The sequence below is a fragment of the Sprattus sprattus genome, assembly GCF_963457725.1.
Source record: "Sprattus sprattus genome assembly, chromosome: 5".
NCBI classification, from domain to species: domain Eukaryota; kingdom Metazoa; phylum Chordata; class Actinopteri; order Clupeiformes; family Clupeidae; genus Sprattus; species Sprattus sprattus.
In genome coordinates, this window is record NC_137924.1 from 173,172 (window position 1) to 190,940 (window position 17,769).

Consider the following 17,769-nt stretch of genomic DNA (forward strand, 5'->3'; position numbering starts at 1 on the left):
ATTGTCACTACCGAAACGCATGTTTTCTTCAATTAAGTAAACCTTTTGGGGTTTCATGGAAAATCTTATGTTTGTATGTGTGTTCACCTCTTCAAAGATGTGTTTGCATGCCGTGTGCTTGTTAGAATTCTTTATTTATGCTTAAAGTTAGCTAGAATTGTCACTACCGAAACAGTCACTACCGAAACATATGGTAGTGACCTGATGATTTCAGTAGTGACAAAATGAAATGGTAAGTAGTTCAATCCCATAATTTTTAAATAAATGTGTTGTGTGGACTAAAGGGCGGCCCAGAGCACCTTTTGGAAGATTTTGGGAGAGAAATGAACATCCATCCAACAGTGCAGTCACTACCGAAACACTGGATGTCACTAACGAAACAGTGCAGCACTACCGAAACACAGGATGTTTTGTAAAAAATTAAGTATATTGAGTAATCAACTAAAATGTTATGATACTGATTGGATTAATGTATGTTCAATTTCATCAATTAACAACTCTGGAATCAATATGATCAGTATTTTGCATTTTACAAAGAAATATTGCACTTAGATTTTGATGAATTGTATAAATTGAACTTGAAAATTTGATAAAAAGTTCATTTTTATGGATTTCATTGTGAAAACCTTCAAGAAATATTTGTAAAAATACTCTTCAGAGAAGGGAAGGAAACACAATCTGAACAGGTCAATAATAATACTTTTTTACTATAGTAAATGTGATGTTTCGGTAGTGACAATTTTTGGAAGAGGAAAAACATTCCAACACATTCTGAAAATACAATATAAAAATTGACTGTTCTTTTACTAGATAAGTGTACTTTAGATATGGTACAATATACATACGGACAAAGTTTTGGGAATAAAACATAAAAAAAATCAAAATATTTCCGACCTGACTTTGCACCAATTCGGTAGAATGGCCCATATACACTAAAATTATGCCTGAAGATGTATCAGAATATGACAGACCGGGTTTAATGTTCATGAAAATAAATGACAGACAGCAGAGTGTTTTCAGCAGTCTCAGATGCCACCTACTGGTCAGACAGCAGAGTGTTTAGTCTCAGATACCACCTACTGGTCAGACAGCAGAGTGTTTAGTCTCAGATACCACCTACTGGTCAGACAGCAGAGTGTTTTCAGCAGTCAGATACCACCTACTGGTCAGACAGCAGAGTGTTTAGTCTCAGATACCACCTACTGGTCAGACAGCAGAGTGTTTAGTCTCAGATACCACCTACTGGTCAGACAGCAGAGTGTTTAGTCTCAGATACCACCTACTGGTCAGACGGCAGAGTTTCAGTCGGACGCTCCTTCAGCTCTGCTGTAATGAGGACGGCGACAGGAGGACATTTTACCTGAACAAAGGTGTTAATAGTGAAGCACAGCCATTAGCATCCCCCTCCCAGTCTCCCCTTCTGATGGCCCAACAATAGAGAGACACATGTCCAGTCTCCCCTTCTGATAGGTCAACAATAGGGATCCCAGTCTCCTCTTCTGATAGGTCAACAATAGGGACACACATGTCCAGTCTCCCCTTCTGATAGCCCAACAATAGGGACACACATGTCCAGTCTCCCCTTCTGATGGTCCAACAATAGGGACACACATGTCCAGTTTCCCCTTGTGATGGTCCAACAATAGGGACACAAATGTTAGAAGGACGTATGAATGTCCTTATGGATGTTTTTATACTTAATAACTTAGAGAATCACCTCATGAAACCACCCACCAGTTTGTAAATACGGTTCACAAGATGTTTTATAGTCATTGAGATTTGGGGGGGGAAGCACTCTCAATCAATAGGACGATGGTAAAACGTTTCGTCAGCTTTAAGTTCCTGGGTGTCCACATCTCTGAGAACCTCTTTTGGACCCTCAACACCTCAACCCTAATCAAGAAGGCTCACCAGCGTCTCTTCTTCCTGAGGAGATTGAAGAAGACCCATCTGTCTCCTCAGATTCTGGTGAATTCTACCGCTGCACCATCAAGAGCATCCTCACCAACTGCATCTCAGTCTGTTATGGCAGCTGCTCTGTTCACAAAACACTCCAGAGGGTGGTGAAAGATGCCCAACACATCACTGGTTCTTCACTCTCAACCATTGATGCTGTCCAACGCAAAAGATGTCTGCCGAAGGCGCACAGCATCGTGAAGTACAGCTCTCATCCCAGCCACTGACTGTTTGCCCTCCTCCCCTCTAGGAGGCTCTACAGGGCCCTCCGTTCCCGGACAAGCAGGATCAGGAACAGCTTTTTCCCTGCAGCTGTCACCCTGCTGAAAATTTGCACTAGCTTGTTTTATAACTACTGTTCCTTTCTCACCTAAAGTGTATTCATATTTATATCTATTTATTTACAATTGTTGTCCAAATCCACCGTATTTATATCATAATATGCCTCTTACCTCATTCATAACTTCTACTGCTACCTTCACCTGCACTTTACATATATCAGTATCACATCAGCACTATTCACCACTATTGCTGCTCATGTTCTTACTGTTCATTCCACTTATCTTATATCATACTGTGTATATCCTTTTCATTTATATTACCACTATACCTACTCTGCACTCTCCTGCTTTTTGCACTTCCTGTAAGATGCTAACTGCATTTCGTTGTCTCAGTACTTGGACAATAAAGTTGAATCTAATCTAATATAAAAAAACAATTTTTTGTTTTGTTTAGTAATTCATATTCATAATTCATACTAACTACGTTTAGTAATTTATATTGTGAGTGACAGATGTCACCTGTCGTTCCCCCTAGCCATCCAGGCTATATGCTATGTAGATTTCTTATTCAGGTCCTGTTAGAACACAGCATGGCATCAACAGTATGGCCAAAAGACGCCAGTTAGCATGTATGTGTGTGTGTGTGTGTGTGTGTGTGTGTGTGTGGTTTTCTCCCCACCCTTCTGTTTTCTTCTTCGTGATAAAGCACTCTCTAGCTGAACGAAGGCACTGCTGTACGAAAAAGGAATGAGGAAATATGTAATGTGTGATTTCCCATAACATTATTAAACAGACACAGACACAGACACACCAAAACAAACAAAAGACTCCTGTCATCATATTACCAACAAGTCACTACTGTCCAAACTAAATAGCTTATGGCACAACATATGAACTGCTTTGGACAGACAGACAGATAGAGGGCTGTGACCAGATGAACTGTGTGTGTGTGTGTGTGTGTAAGACAGATAGGCCTCCGAGTGTGTGTGTGTGTGTGTGTAAGACAGATAGGCCTCCATGTGTGTGTGTGTGGTGTGTAAGAAAGACCTATATACACCGTATCACAGGGCAATCAGCTCTTATTTACCAGCCATTACATTTAATAACTATGTTTAAAAAGCTCTGTGGCATTCTTTATAGAAATCCCCATAAGAACACATTCAAGCACACAAGTTGAAGGCCTGGATGATGGTCCGAAGCCGCAGAAGTCCTCGTGTAACCTTGAATATTTTGAAAGTGTAAGTGACAAGGAATATAAAACAGATGATGACAGCATCATTACAATGTCCTATAAAAGCACCACTCCTGCCCCTTGAGTCAGAGGGTGGAGGGACACACACACTTCCACGTACCATGATTAGCAGTGTGTCAATGCAGATTTGTCTGTAAATAGCAAATGCATCTCAAAATGTATTTTTGTGACATGTATTTGAGAATGACAGAACTAATCTAGCAGCCATAGTATACTACTGAGTGCAGTATAATGTTAACATAATAAAGATACACAAACACAAACACACACAGACACACACACACACACACAAAAACACACACACACACACACACACTACCTCATCTTAATAGCCCTGCTCAAGCTAACCGTTGCATCAATTACAAATCTGTTACACACTTATTATTATTAATTCATTTATTTTTTAGTGCACTCTACATTCATCTGAATCTCAGAGTGCTACAGTGACAACATAGTTTAAAAAAACACTATTTCAGTCCTAGTAGTTGTAGTCCTTGTCCTGCAATCTGATCAATGTTACATGAGTCATGTACATTCAACAGCTAACTATTATTTGTGCAAGACAGAAACACATACATATGTCTTTTCAAAACAAAGCTAAGAAAAATAAAGTCATCACACAAATATGATTGTTGTGCCATTTATTGAATACATTTCAGTGAACACGCTTGTTATCTGGGTCATTAAATCACATACCATTGCAGATTAATCAGCTTTGTAATATGACTGCAGTGGAATAGAAAGCTTGAGAGTTTAAAGAGCAGAGAGTTCTGTCTGAATAACCTCTCATTCCACTAGCTAGAAACACACGCTAAAGCAGCTATACTAACACCATATGGTTAAACTGCCATCCCATAGTATGCCCCAAACACAATGAATAAAGAAACACATTAGTATCTATGAAGGTTATATGCATACTTGGTGCCAAATACACAATATGTATTAAATTGGGTTGATTGGAGGCCATTGCTCTGGTTGTATCAGAAATGTATTAATTTAATAATGAAAGGTGGTCACTTAACCTAAACTAAGACCCAAATCCACCCATTTGAAAACATGATAATATAATAACAACGTAACATTAATAAATCAAACTAATAACTAGTTACCTGAAAACAAAATGAAGACAATTTCTAACCTGTATATAAAAAAGTAAAAATGTCGAAAAGGTTATTTATTCACTTCATGATGAAAACAGTGCATGCTTGAGTGTGTGTGTGTGTGTGTGTGTGTGTGTGTACTGTACTACAAGTACTGAAGGGCTGTCTGTGTACTCTTATCACAAGTACTGAACATCTTAAAGACAATAAAGACCAAAGTAATCAAGTTGGTCATTCAACCTAAAGAGTCCAAAAACAGATTCACTCTTGAATCGCTTTCATTGTGTGAGATATGCAAATACAATTCTGATCAATTCTTTACCAAGCAATTTGTGATTACAAAAATGTTTGTTATTTCTCTCAATATGCATTAATCCATTACTTATCTTTACTTTACCTTAATCTTCAAATCCAGATTTTCTGTTGGTTTGTTTCGTGTGCCAGGACTACTTCCATGTCTGACAGATATTCCTTGAAGCCATGTCAGTTGCATTTATTAATTTAGCTAATACCAAATTATTTATGATGGTTATCTAAAATCTGGCTCAAGATTGTGCTGGAGTGACTTTTTCCGATTTGTCATCCATGTTGAATGACTTTCTTAAGCCTTTTAAGGCATTGGTTGGCGTCAACACTTTCCAGTCAGCTGGAATGTCTGCAGGCTCAGCATCATAATATTTAGCAAATTCCTCATTATATTTCATCTGAGCATATTTCCAGTAGTCTGAGGTCTCCAAGCTTGTGTCTCCCGCTATCTCCCAATCGGGGTAGATTTCCCTGTACCTCTTGAAGGGGTGCCACTCTCCTTTGGTTTCAGAATCCTTAAAAGGTACTTCACTAATCACAGCAGTTGTGCAGATATCAGTTACCAACTTCTGGGAGTCCTCAAACCTGTATCGGCCAAGTCCTTGAGATCGGTGCATGCTGGAGAAGTGTGTTTTGTGGTCCTGACCTCCTGCTTCACAGGGCGTCCCACAGAAGGGACACTGTTCCCCACATCCACACAGTCTGGTGACAAGCAGCTCATGGGGTTTAGAGGGCAGCTGTCGGATAGCTACTCGAAGGTCTTCCTGGGAGGTTGGGCACTTGAACTCATCACTTAAGGACTGTTGCATTTCTGAGAGGGAGTCCATGAGGTTACCAGCAAACTGCTCTGTGTTGACCTTCTTTAAAGCGATAAAGAAAGTGTCTTCTTGGAAGGCTAGCTGGTCTTTAAGATGAGTGCGTATTTTCTGTATGAACAATTTCATATCTGTGTTCTCCTCAGTCTCCTCTTTGGCACGAGTGATTGCATCAGTCACTTTCAGCACTACTTGACAAAGATGCTTCATCTTTAGTTTTTGCCAATCATCACCCAGGAAAATTTTTTCTATGGTTCTGTCCAAGATCCATTCATTAACAAATGTTTTGTAATTACGTGTGTATTCTTTTAATTTTTCAAAAGACTCTTCCTGAAGCAGCTGCTTTAAGAGGGCAAACTGGAAGTGAGTCCTTGTGCTGTAGTCCACTCCTTCATCTCCTGTCATCATTGCATCTGCAATATCTGAACCGAGCCTTTTGGTGATGTAGTCCTTGACTGCTGGTGTCAAACAGTCCTGTGTGAATTGCGCAGCTTTCTTCAGGCACTGATCTTTGTGATTGAACACATCCTTGAATTCCTCCAGGAACTTTTCCTTGGACTGTGCTAGGCGTATCTTAGGGTCACTGTCCCTGACGAACCTATCATGCATTTTTTGAAATTCAACTGCTGCTTTATAACAGATATGGAACTTCAGCTCACATTCACATTCCTCATTTAGAGGGATTTTTTTCTCTTTTAATTTCTCATCGATCATGTTGAGGACTTCTTTGATATAAGTCTTATGGTAGGTTTTGTTGCTCTTTGCTGTATCTGAGACAAAGCTCTCACAATCTTTGATCATGTCATCAAACAACGGCTGTGGGTTATTTTTCCAGGTGAGGGCCTTTATTATTGAAGTAATCCAACTCTTCTGTACTGTGAATTTCTTTTGTCCTGCTATTTTGAAATCAGCTTCAGTCATCTTCTTATGGACATCTCCTGATTTTGTCAAAAAGTGGGACTTTAACTCATAGAGGACCTCCTTCACAACATTCAGCTTTTGAAACTTTACTGAAGACAGTTCTGCCACTAAATTCTTCCACATTTTCTCAAATTCTTCGTTGAGATCATCATTGGATAAATCTCCCTTTCTCTTTCGACAGGATTGCACAAGATCCTGAACCTTTGTCTCTATTTTCTTAGTTGTTGTGTTCTTGATCATGTTGACTTGTTCCAATCCTTCTTTAATCTCAACTGCCTTCAGCAGAGAGGATTTCAGTGAACTCTCAGTCTCTTGTCTCAGGAAGCTGACACTGGTCTTGAAGTCACCTCTATATTTAACCACTAAAGCAACACTTCTGTCCTTACTCTTAAAGTAGCCCTCTAGATTTTGAAGGATTTTCTTCTCCTCCTCATCCAGTTTCCCCGATGCTTCAGTGTTCATCTTGTTAAGATGGTCTCTCAGATGAGTCTTCTGGTCATCTGCAACAGTCATTCCAAAGTTGGATATTGTTGTGACCCTTTCCAAAAGCCAAGAGTTCATCTCTTTCTGAAAAGACCACTCCCATGTATTATACTCAGAGCATAACTTTGTGTATGCGTCAGCCACCAAACTGTTCCTGAAGCTAAAGATGAACTTTTCATATTTCACAGCTTCCCACAAACCATCAGTCCACTTCAAAAAGCCCTCTGCATTAACTCTGTCCAAATCAGATGTATGTAAGGAGTCAATCAAAGTCTTTTTGAGTTCATAGACAGCTTCACTGTAGCCAGCATTCACTGGGGCCATTGGGGGAGTTCCATGCCAAAGTCCAGGGATGTAATGGCTGTCTTTGTCAGGATCATATTCCATCACATCAGTGAACTTTGTATAAGCTTCTTTCTTCTCCATTTTTGCTGCTACTTTGGTCATCTCATCCAGCTGTTCCATCAGCTTCTTCCTGTCTCTCATGGTGCTCTCATGGGCAGACATGTCTGACACGTTCTGATGCACAAACAGACATCTGGGCTTCTTCCCAACCTCCTTCATCCTGAGAAAGGCGTGGACCACAATCTGCAGGATGTCCTTCATATCTGTGTTGTTCTCCATGGCAATATTGATGATGGTGATGTCACTGAGCCCTATGACCAGTGTTGCTAATTCGTTGTCGTGTTCATAGCTTGTGTCCAATGATGCCAGCTCAGGTGATTTTAAGCCCTCTGTGTCAATGACCATGATGAAGTCACACTTGAGCTCAGATCTGAGTTCATCAGAGACTTTAATCAGCAGCATGAAGGCTCCTCTGGTGCATCTTCCACTGCTGACTGCAAACTGCACTCCAAACATGGTGTTGAGAAGGGTGGACTTCCCAGTGCCTTGCACTCCCAGCACAGTCAACACCAGGATCTTACTCTTGGTGTCCACCAACTGATGTAGCTGAGTCAGGACCTCTTTTATCCACTTCATTGGGATGTTTGATGCGTCTCCATCCACCAGCTCAACTGGAAACCCATCCAGCAGCATCTGAGCACACAGAGCAGGTAGGTGCTGAACTTGTTGTTGGGCTGGGTTGCTTTCTGGAAGGGAGCAAGCACACTCATAAATCTGGCCCAGCTCGCGGAAGAAGTGCTCAGGTCCCAACGAGCAGTTGGAGATTTGCTCATCTAAGTCTGCAATCAGCTTCTTATTCTGTGGTGTGTTTCTACAGCAGTCTTTGTACTGCTCTCTCAGTGTGGACAGGTTATGTCTAGAGAGGGTGTCCAGCTGAATCTTCAGCCATTTCAGGAAGTAGAGACGCTGTGTTCCTGACTCTGAGATTCCAACAATGAATTTCCCCATGGCTTTTGAGAAAGCCTTTTCCTGCTGTTTCTCTCTGAGTTTTGTTTCTTCCGTCTTGAGTGAACTTAAGTATTCATCTATGTCTTTGCCTGCATTACGCATTCTGCATCTCTCTTTTTCTATTTGACTGATTTGCTTCCAGATTTCACCATGTAAGGGCAACTGGTCTTTCTTGAATTCAACAACATCATGAATGTTTCCAGTGATGCCTTCAGCTTTTGCTCTGCCATTTGCACACTCAGTGCAATCCTCATCAACCACAATACCAACACATCGAGCAGCAGCAGCCATGTCTTCCACTTTCATATTATTTGGATTCTGTCCAATGACATCACTCACATGGGAACGCAAAGCTTTTACAAACTCTGCATCATTCTGCTTTTTCTTGATGATCACATTGGTCTCCTTCACCTTGTGCTTCATGCATGTAGCCCTGAGTGTCTCCATGTTGAAGGTCCTACTCTGAGAGTTGGTGACCAGGAACAGCTCAGCTCTGCTCTCTCTGTTGTTCAGAGTGCTGAGGTCTCCCTCTAGGTCATCACTGAAGATGAAAACTGCAGCTGAGGTCTGACACAGGAAGGATATCTGGGTCTTAAACAACCTGCCATCTCCTCTCAGATTGGCTATGGCCACTGGCTGTGTGAAAATGTCATTGTTTGTGCTCCCACTGGGTAGATACCAGCTGACTTCAACCAGACCATCTGAGATTCTCCTGGGTGCATCACCACACTCCATGTCACGGTGAACAAATGTGTTGTTGTGCTGATGAGGGTTACTGAGCGACTTGTTCAGAGTTTGAGATTTGGGTAGACTGCTCTCTCCTAGTCTGACAAAAGACACCATGGGGATGTCAATTTCTACGATCCTGCCCTCTAGAAATGTCCTGTCTCCTGCTAGAGAGTGAGGTCTGAACTTTTTAACCAGGTCTCTAATGGCCCACAGCATCAGAGTGCTCTGCTGTGTGTCACAGTTTGGCAGCAGCAAAGGAACAGCAAACTGGCATATGGACATTTTGGAGACCATTTCCTGCTGGAGGAAAGGATCTGAGCAGTGGAAAAGAGCAGTGATCAAATCTAGAGGATTTATGGCATCAGAATCATCATTAGCATCAGTAAAACTACAATTATACACTGGCTGGTCTTGTGCACATTTGACATTTCTTGCATTTAAATCAGACATCATCAGTTTCCTTAAGAAGGTCCATGGTAGTTGCTCCAGACTTTGTGCTGATTTGTCAGACACTGTGTCACTGTTGATGTCCAGGACTGAACTGAGTGTGAGCTTCCGTCTAAAGTTGTCCCCCAGGTTTAATGCAGACAGCACATCAGAGAGGTGCACTCCTGTTGAAAACCAAGCATCATATAATTTAAAAAATAAATACAAAGCAAAAAATACAGGTGGTGCATGGCTACATAACTGTCTTGCATGTGTAATCTTTTGAAACATTTACTAAAATGGCAAGAAGACATTTCCACCCATTGCATTCATTTTCCTCTTAAAGCTCAGGTGATTTTTTCAAAGAGAGTTTTGTAGGGGTTACGGATGAGACACCTTAAATTGTATCAAGTAATCTAAATCACAATATGAACAAGATGCCAAGATGGCAGTGCTAGTTGCAGCCTTATGCACTAGCTCCAGTCCCAAGCTTTAATACTTTGTGTTTCATTTGTGCTTTTATGCCCCACTTCATGTTGTCCATGATCAAATATCTCACCTGTCTTCATCTGAACAGAAGCAGGCTGGCTCTTTCCTCCATGTTGGAGCTCAGTGTAGACTATAACAGTGTACTCAGTTCCTGGTTTCAGGCCTGTGATGACTGTGCTGCATGACCCAGTAGAGAAGGACTTTGGCTCAGTCCCTTCACTCTGGTAAGAGACCAGGAAGCTGTGTGGAGTCTGCTCCATCTCAGGAGACACCAGCCAGCTGAGGCTAGCAGATGATGCAGTGATGGAGCTCACAGTCAGACGCTCTGGGACTGGGATCTCTGGAAAGGTTGGAGACTTAAGTTTAGTTCAGTTCACATCAGCTCAGTTGGTTTGGCCATTTTGCTTTAAAAAATACCCAATGAGTTATGTTACTCTATTCTGAAAATATCAATTGCAACCTAATGCTGTGGAATATATTGTATGTCTTGACTTTTAAGCATGATGTGTGTCTTGACATAATCCAGAAAAGCTCCCCATATTTTATTGTAGTGTTTTGCTTATTTATTCAAGTTTGAGAAAGTAAAGTGCATCCTTGACCCAGTTTATGAATGCTGGGGGTTTGCAGTCCTTCCATTTGATCAAAACCAGCCGCCTGGCCAGGAGAGTGAGGAAAGCAACGCTATTTGATTGTGCCCTAATCAGACCTAGATGTTTAGGTGTAGCCCCAAATAACCCAATTGACCCTTCCGCGACCACTCCCCAAAACGGTAACTGATCAATCATAGCAAAGCAACGGTTACTAAGCTCGGGACCTCAGTCAAGCGAGCCATTTTGATGAATGGAAGTCAATGAGAGAGACGTCTGCTCGAGAAGAGAAAATGAAACGTTGCGCTTATGGAGTGTGCAATTCTGACAGCCGATATCCAAAAAGGCTGGAGGGAGGGGTAACATTTTATCCCTTCCCGAAACCCAAGACCCAGAGAGAGAAATGCCTGCTGTGGATCAAACAATGTGGACGACCCCCCTATCAGCTGAATGTCAGCAACGTAAACAGAAGCACCTACGTTTGTTCCAAGAAGCTATGTCGCTAAAATCTGCCCACTGCATCGAAAACGTGAGAAAACCCTTGCCTAAAATACGATTTAGTTTTAACACCTTACAAGATTGCGTAGCGGCGACTGTGTAGATAATAGAACACATAATCTTAGCTGGAATGAACCTGTTAGCCTTAGCATTTGTCTGTCTACAAACACGGCATGTAATGTCAATGTCGTGGTTGTAGCTTATATAAGCATATTGCAGACCCTTTTGCCTGCTTCGATCTGAGATCTGGCCGTTTTTCCAAAAAATGCTTTTGATTTCTTTGGGTAGAGCTGAAATTGACACGGTTGTAAACATGTTGCCACGCCATTCATACCAATGCTGAGAACCTGGGAAACGTGAATGCTTGACTGATATAGGAACCGTTGTTAAGGGTGGCGGAGTTTGCGAAAGGGTCCATTATCCCATCCTGACATTGGCTGTCCCAGGAAGCCCTACTTTGTGTGAAAGATGGATGACCAATAATGGTCTTCCCTTGAATGATAATGGCTTGCTTAATATATGGTCATAGGTGGAAGAAGAGGGTTGGCTTGGAAATATAGAGGAAATATTTCTAATGAAGTTACGGATTTAAAGAAAGCTAAATAAATTAGTTATATGAATATTAAAGTTATCAGACGGATATTGTTAGGAGACAAAAGGTCATAGATCTTAAAATTGCTTGATACCTGCATTGAACCCTAAAAGGAAGGCTTTATCCATTAAGGATGGTTTGAAATAATGATTAGCATAGACATGAAAATGAAAAGAGCTGCCAACTAAAATGTCGCCTTATTTGAGTCCATATTTTCTGAGATGTTCTAACCAACAGGTTTGTTGTGTGAGCTGTGTACGATGAGAGGCACAAACACAAGAGCTGCCAATGAAGATTGTTTACATGACTTAGACTCAATGGAGTGCATCTGCACCAGGGTCTTCATATAGCCAGTGCAACATGGGTCAGATGTTACATGCGGAGTAGTAGGATTACATTACTATTAGTGCTTAGTTTAACACGCTGTTAATGACAAACTTTTTTTTAGATTAAAGTTATTTTTGCTCTCCCAAACTGTGTAGTAGGCTAACGTTACGTTTGAGTGAATGGTGAGCGCGATACAGCGAAATGGATGAAAAAAAGCATGAATAAAAAAAAACTGAATAGAAAGTTTACCTTTAAAAGTTGTGCGAAAAAAGCGAGCTTCACTGTTGTCTGGACATATCAACAGGCAGGTAGCTGAAAGCACAGAAGTAGTAGGCTTACCTTTTATTGGTAACCTAACTGTAACGGTTCATTGTTTTCCAAATAAGAGGCCTGACTTCTATGTTCACAGCAAACTTGAAAAAAAGAAAATATTAAGCCATGGTTTAACTGCACTATAGGCCTAGAGTCCTTGTTTATCTGAAATGTGCACTTTATAATTTTATTTTGTACCGCCCTGTTTGGCAATGTTGTTTTTCAATAAAATAAAACATTGCATAAAGCAAGCCAATCCACTTTTCCATGTTGATAAGAGCATTAAAAAAAATAAAAATGATTGAAGGGACATTTAGAATAGATACGTCATTTGCGATTAATAAATTTGCGATTAATCGCGATTCATTTTGAGTTAACTATGACAAAAATGGGATTAATCGCGATTAAATATTTTAATCGTTTGATAGCACTAATTACTACTAATTTATAAATAGTGAATTCATGTTTATAAATGTTGTAATAATGATTTGTAAGGATGAACAGACTATGAACAATGCTTCATAAATGGTTTATTAATGAGGGTTATTCTAAAGCGTTACCGATAAAACAACTGTTGGTCAGTTCTGCTGTCTTAGCACATCCATGACACGACAAGCCGTTCATACAAGCTGTAGACTGTAAAAAAAGGTTAAATGTCATCAGTGTTAATGCAGGAGTGGAGACTTAAGTTCAGACTAGGGATGCACCGATATGGAAATTCTTGGCCAATACCGATGTTCAAAACAACAATCTAGCAAATAGCCGATAGCCGATACCGATATTTGTATATTTTGTTTTTGTTGTTATTCTTTCACCCTTTTGTGTAGGGCTGAACGATTTGGGAAAATAATCTAATCGCGATTTTTCCCCAAAATATTGCGATTGCGATTCGATATGCTGATTTAAATATGACACAATATTAGATACATTTAGTGTGAAATATTCTTTCCCACATTTTACATTTGTATTTAACTGCTCATTACAGAAACAAATCGGTGGCTTTGCCACTGTGCATTTAAGTTATTGAAACAAAGTCAAGTATAAACACAAGGCATGCACTTTTTAAATTGGCCTTATGCAGTAATTGTACTTCAGGGTTAGGGTTAGGATAAGCATTTTTACCTTAACACTTCCAACACTAAGGCCTTTTTTGACTCTGTTAAGTGTTCTGCCATGCCTGATATTTTTGTATATTTCACCCAACTAAAAACCATGAGGCCAAAGTGGCATTTATGATTATATTCTAGAACACCTCAGCAAAAAATGAATGAAAGTAAAAGGAATGTAGTAAAACAAGTTTTTTTATTAAAATGAAATCTAAAGACACTAAAATGAAATCTAGTTTTAGAGGTGCTCAGACTTTGTACAAAAACACATTGTTAATATTTTGGAAGTTTTCTTTTTTACTCTGAACCTTGTAAACATAGGTGTTTGCTCCACATAGGTGATGTTGTTCAGATAATTGACAAACACCCAGACTTCTTCTCTGATGTACCAACACACACCAGTAGTTTGGGTCTTTCCTGTTTTCATTGCGTTGATCCCCCTGAGCCAGGGTTGTAACACAAGTTTGTGGTCAGTGTATCATCAGTCTATGGTCATTTTTCACGAGTTTCACAATTTCTAACACAAAAAGTTATGGACTGACCACAGGCCAGGTGTTAATCCTCACCTGTGTGTACTGAGGGGAACTGGATCTGCCCAGGTGGAGGAACACCTGAGACTGATGGAGGTTGAGATGGAAGCTGAAACGTGAGGAAACACAAATTTCTACTTATTTTTTATAAAAGCGTAAAAACATTAAATACCTCCTGTTTTGGTAACTTTGCATTGTGTCTCATGTGCATCCTGTGCAAACAAGAATAAAACATTAGAGAACAGAGAAAGAATTAAAAAGAAAGACTCTGCCCTGCTGTTTTTGCTGTTCTAAATGGATAGTTGCTATGGCCAAAGCGAGTTCCATATCTCTTATTGCCAAGCTAGCATATCCCACAATTCTGCTGAGGTTAAGGTTAGTAAAATCACTGTGTTGTGATCCTTTTGTAAACCTTGCAGTCAACTAGGGCTGAAACGATTACTCGAGTAATCTCATCCGGGCTGCCTGGTTCATCCGGGCTGTCGGCCTCCAGACTGCCTGGCTCACTCTGCTTGGCAGCATCTGGGGCTTCGGCCTCCGGGTTCATCCGGGTTGCTTGGTCCACTGGGACTGGGGGCATCGAGGACTGTGGCCTCTAGGCTGGGTGCTTCTGGATCTGCGGATTCAGGGACGACAGCAGCCATTTTCAGCTGAAGCAGCCGTTGTCTGTGAGCAGGGTTAAGGGCAGCATCTCTCTCCTGAGCAGAGGCAATGGCGGCCTCGAAGCTGTCCATGGTAACCCGGTCATAGACCCATAGCATCACTGCCTGAAAAGCCCTGAGGCTGGAGCACTCAGGGCCTTGCTTCTCCCACATCGCGTTAACAGGGTCTCTTCCAAACAGAGATTTCCCAAAACACAGGAGATATGCCAAACAGAGGATGTAGCAAACAGGTTACCGTCCAAAACACAGGAGATCAGAAACAAGACAAAAGTCCATAAACTAAATGAGCTACCAAAAGGGTAGCTATCAGAGGGAAGCTAAGTCCTAGCGGCGAGAGGCGAAGCCAGGGACCTGCGGTCAGAGGAGGCAGGGTAGGCAGATATATTATAAAATTAGGGCTGGGCAACGATAAAAATGTTTTATCGCGATTAATCGCATGATTTCCCTGATTAATCGCGATTAATCGCATTTTTTTTTACACAAAATCCAATAACCAATTCCAAAGTAGTGTATAGCGCACTTTTATTTTAAATGTTATGCCATATGAACAAAAGTGCCACAACATTTGTTGTGCAAACACTTAACATCAGGATTTTTATATAGTAGCAGTTTAATAAAATAAATACTTTGTGTAATTCTCAACTTAAACAATGTTATCAAAACAAATACAAAACTGAAGCTTATTGCCACTGCCAGGGCATTGATGTTTAGAGTGTGGTGAAGCACCAGAAAGTTGACAATATGTTGACGATATTACAACTCAATTCCATGTACTTGATGGCTCTTTCCCTGTAATGTAACGAGCCAGCCTGGTTATGACGTTGTTTCTGCCATAGCCCTCTGGCGTTTGTAGCTCGCTAGTTAATGGCAAATCCCCATGCTAGCTAGCAACAGCGAGCACGTTAAAATTAGTCAGCTTAACTTATCGGGAGCTGGGCGGACAGGGGATATCATTGCACAACAAGCTCAAAATCATATTTTCGATAGTTGATTTTCTTGTCATCCTGATGTGATCTTAACGATAGATCCAGTAGGGTGACAGGCTAGGATAGCCAGCTGCTTAGCTGCTGCTAGCTTCATTCAGAGACAACGAACTATTCTAGCTAAACAGCTGACCGGTTAACGCCCACTGACGTTAACTTTGCTGGAGGTGATGCACAGGCAATTAATCGCCACATTATTTCGAGAAGTTTAGCTTTCGTGTATCTGTGTTAACTTGCGTGTGGTCAACCTTTCAAGTATAACTGTATATACAGCCGCGGAAAAAATTAAGAGACCACTTCAAAATTATCAGTTTCTCTGGTTTTACTATTTATTGGTATGTGTTAAAGTAAAATGTACATTTTTGTTTTATTCTATAACCTACTGGCAACATTCCTACCAAATTTAAAATAAAAATATTGTCATTTAGATCATTTATTTGCAGAAAAATGACAATTGGTCAAAATAGCAAAAAAGATGCAGTGTCTTCAGATCTCGAATAATGCAAAGAAAACAAGCTCATATTCATTTTTAAACTACACAATACTAATGCTTACACTTAGGAAGAGTTCAGAAATCAATATTTGGTGGAATAACCTTGATTTAAAATCACAACTTTCATGTGTCTTGGCATGCTCTCCACCAGTCTTTCACATTGCCGTTGGGTGACTTTATGCTACTCCTGGCACAAGAATTCAAGCAGCTCGGCTTCTTTTCATGGCTTGTGACCATCCATCTTCCTCTTGATCACATTTCAGAGGTTTTTGATGGGATTCAGGTCTCGAAATTGGGCTGGCCATGACAGGGTCCTGATCTGGTGGTACTCCATCCACACCTTTACTGGCCTGGCTGTGTGGCATGGAGCATTGCCCTGCTGGAAAAAACATTTCTCAGAGTTGGGGAACATTGTCAGAGCTAAAGGAAGCAAGTTTTTTTTCCGGGACAACGTTGTACTTTGCCTGGCTGAGGTTTGTAAAAGACCATAAGGATTGAAAAAAGCGGACTGGAGGGTCTTCTAGTTCGTCTTCTCTGATGAGTCCAATTTTCAGCTTTGCCCAACACATGGTCGTCTGATGGTTAGACGGAGACCTGGAGAGGCCTACAAGCCAGAGAGTCTTGCACCTACTGTGAAATCGGACTCATCAGAGAAGACGAACTTAGAAGAACCTCCAGTCCGCTTTTTCAATCCTTATGGTCTTTTACAAACCTCAGCCAGGCAAAGTACAACGTTGTCCCGGTAGAAAAACATGCTTCCTTTTGCTCTGACAATGTTCCCCAACTCTGAGAAGTGTTTTTTCCAGCAGGGCAATGCTCCATGCCACACAGCCAGGCCAGTAAAGGTGTGGATGGAGTACCACCAGATCAGGACCCTGTCATGGCAAGCCCAATTTCGAGACCTGAATCCCATCAAAAACCTCTGAAATGTGATCAAGAGGAAGATGGATGGTCACAAGCCATGAAAAGAAGCCGAGCTGCTTGAATTCTTGCGCCAGGAGTAGCATAAAGTCACCCAACGGCAATGTGAAAGACTGGTGGAGAGCATGCCAAGACACATGAAAGTTGTGATTTTAAATCAAGGTTATTCCACCAAATATTGATTTCTGAACTCTTCCTAAGTGTAAGCATTAGCATTGTGTAGTTTAAAAATGAATATGAGCTTGTTTTCTTTGCATTATTCGAGATCTGAAGACACTGCATCAATTTTGCTATTTTGACCAATTGTCATTTTTCTGCAAATAAATGATCTAAATGACAATATTTTTATTTGAAATTTGGTAGGAATGTTGCCAGTAGGTTATAGAATAAAACTAAAATGTACATTTTACTTTAACACATACCAATAAATAGTAAAACCAGAGAAACTGATAATTTTGAAGTGGTCTCTTAATTTTTTCCGCGGCTGTATGTCTGTGCCCTTCTCCCGGCCATTCTTTTTCTTTCCGGTTGCGCAGCAGTCAAAATAAAAGCCTATTGGCAACAGACTTTTACATTCATAAAATAAATAATAAAACCTGCGTTAACGCGCGTTAAAATAATTGTCGCGTTAATTAATTGATGAGTTA

At 40.7% G+C, this 17,769-nt stretch overlaps 1 protein-coding gene across 1 annotated transcript; it reads right to left on the reverse strand.

Moving 5' to 3' along the window:
- Positions 1 to 5,134: 5,134 nt before the first annotated feature.
- On the reverse strand, positions 5,135 to 10,191 carry LOC308365534 (up-regulator of cell proliferation-like; the record flags this gene model as incomplete). Its single annotated transcript, XM_080839001.1, has 2 exons — positions 5,135 to 9,807; positions 10,182 to 10,191. The coding sequence occupies 2 exons, from the start codon at positions 10,189 to 10,191 to the stop codon at positions 5,135 to 5,137; spliced, it is 4,683 nt and encodes a 1,560-aa protein (XP_080695127.1).
- Between the last annotated feature and the right edge of the window lie 7,578 nt (positions 10,192 to 17,769).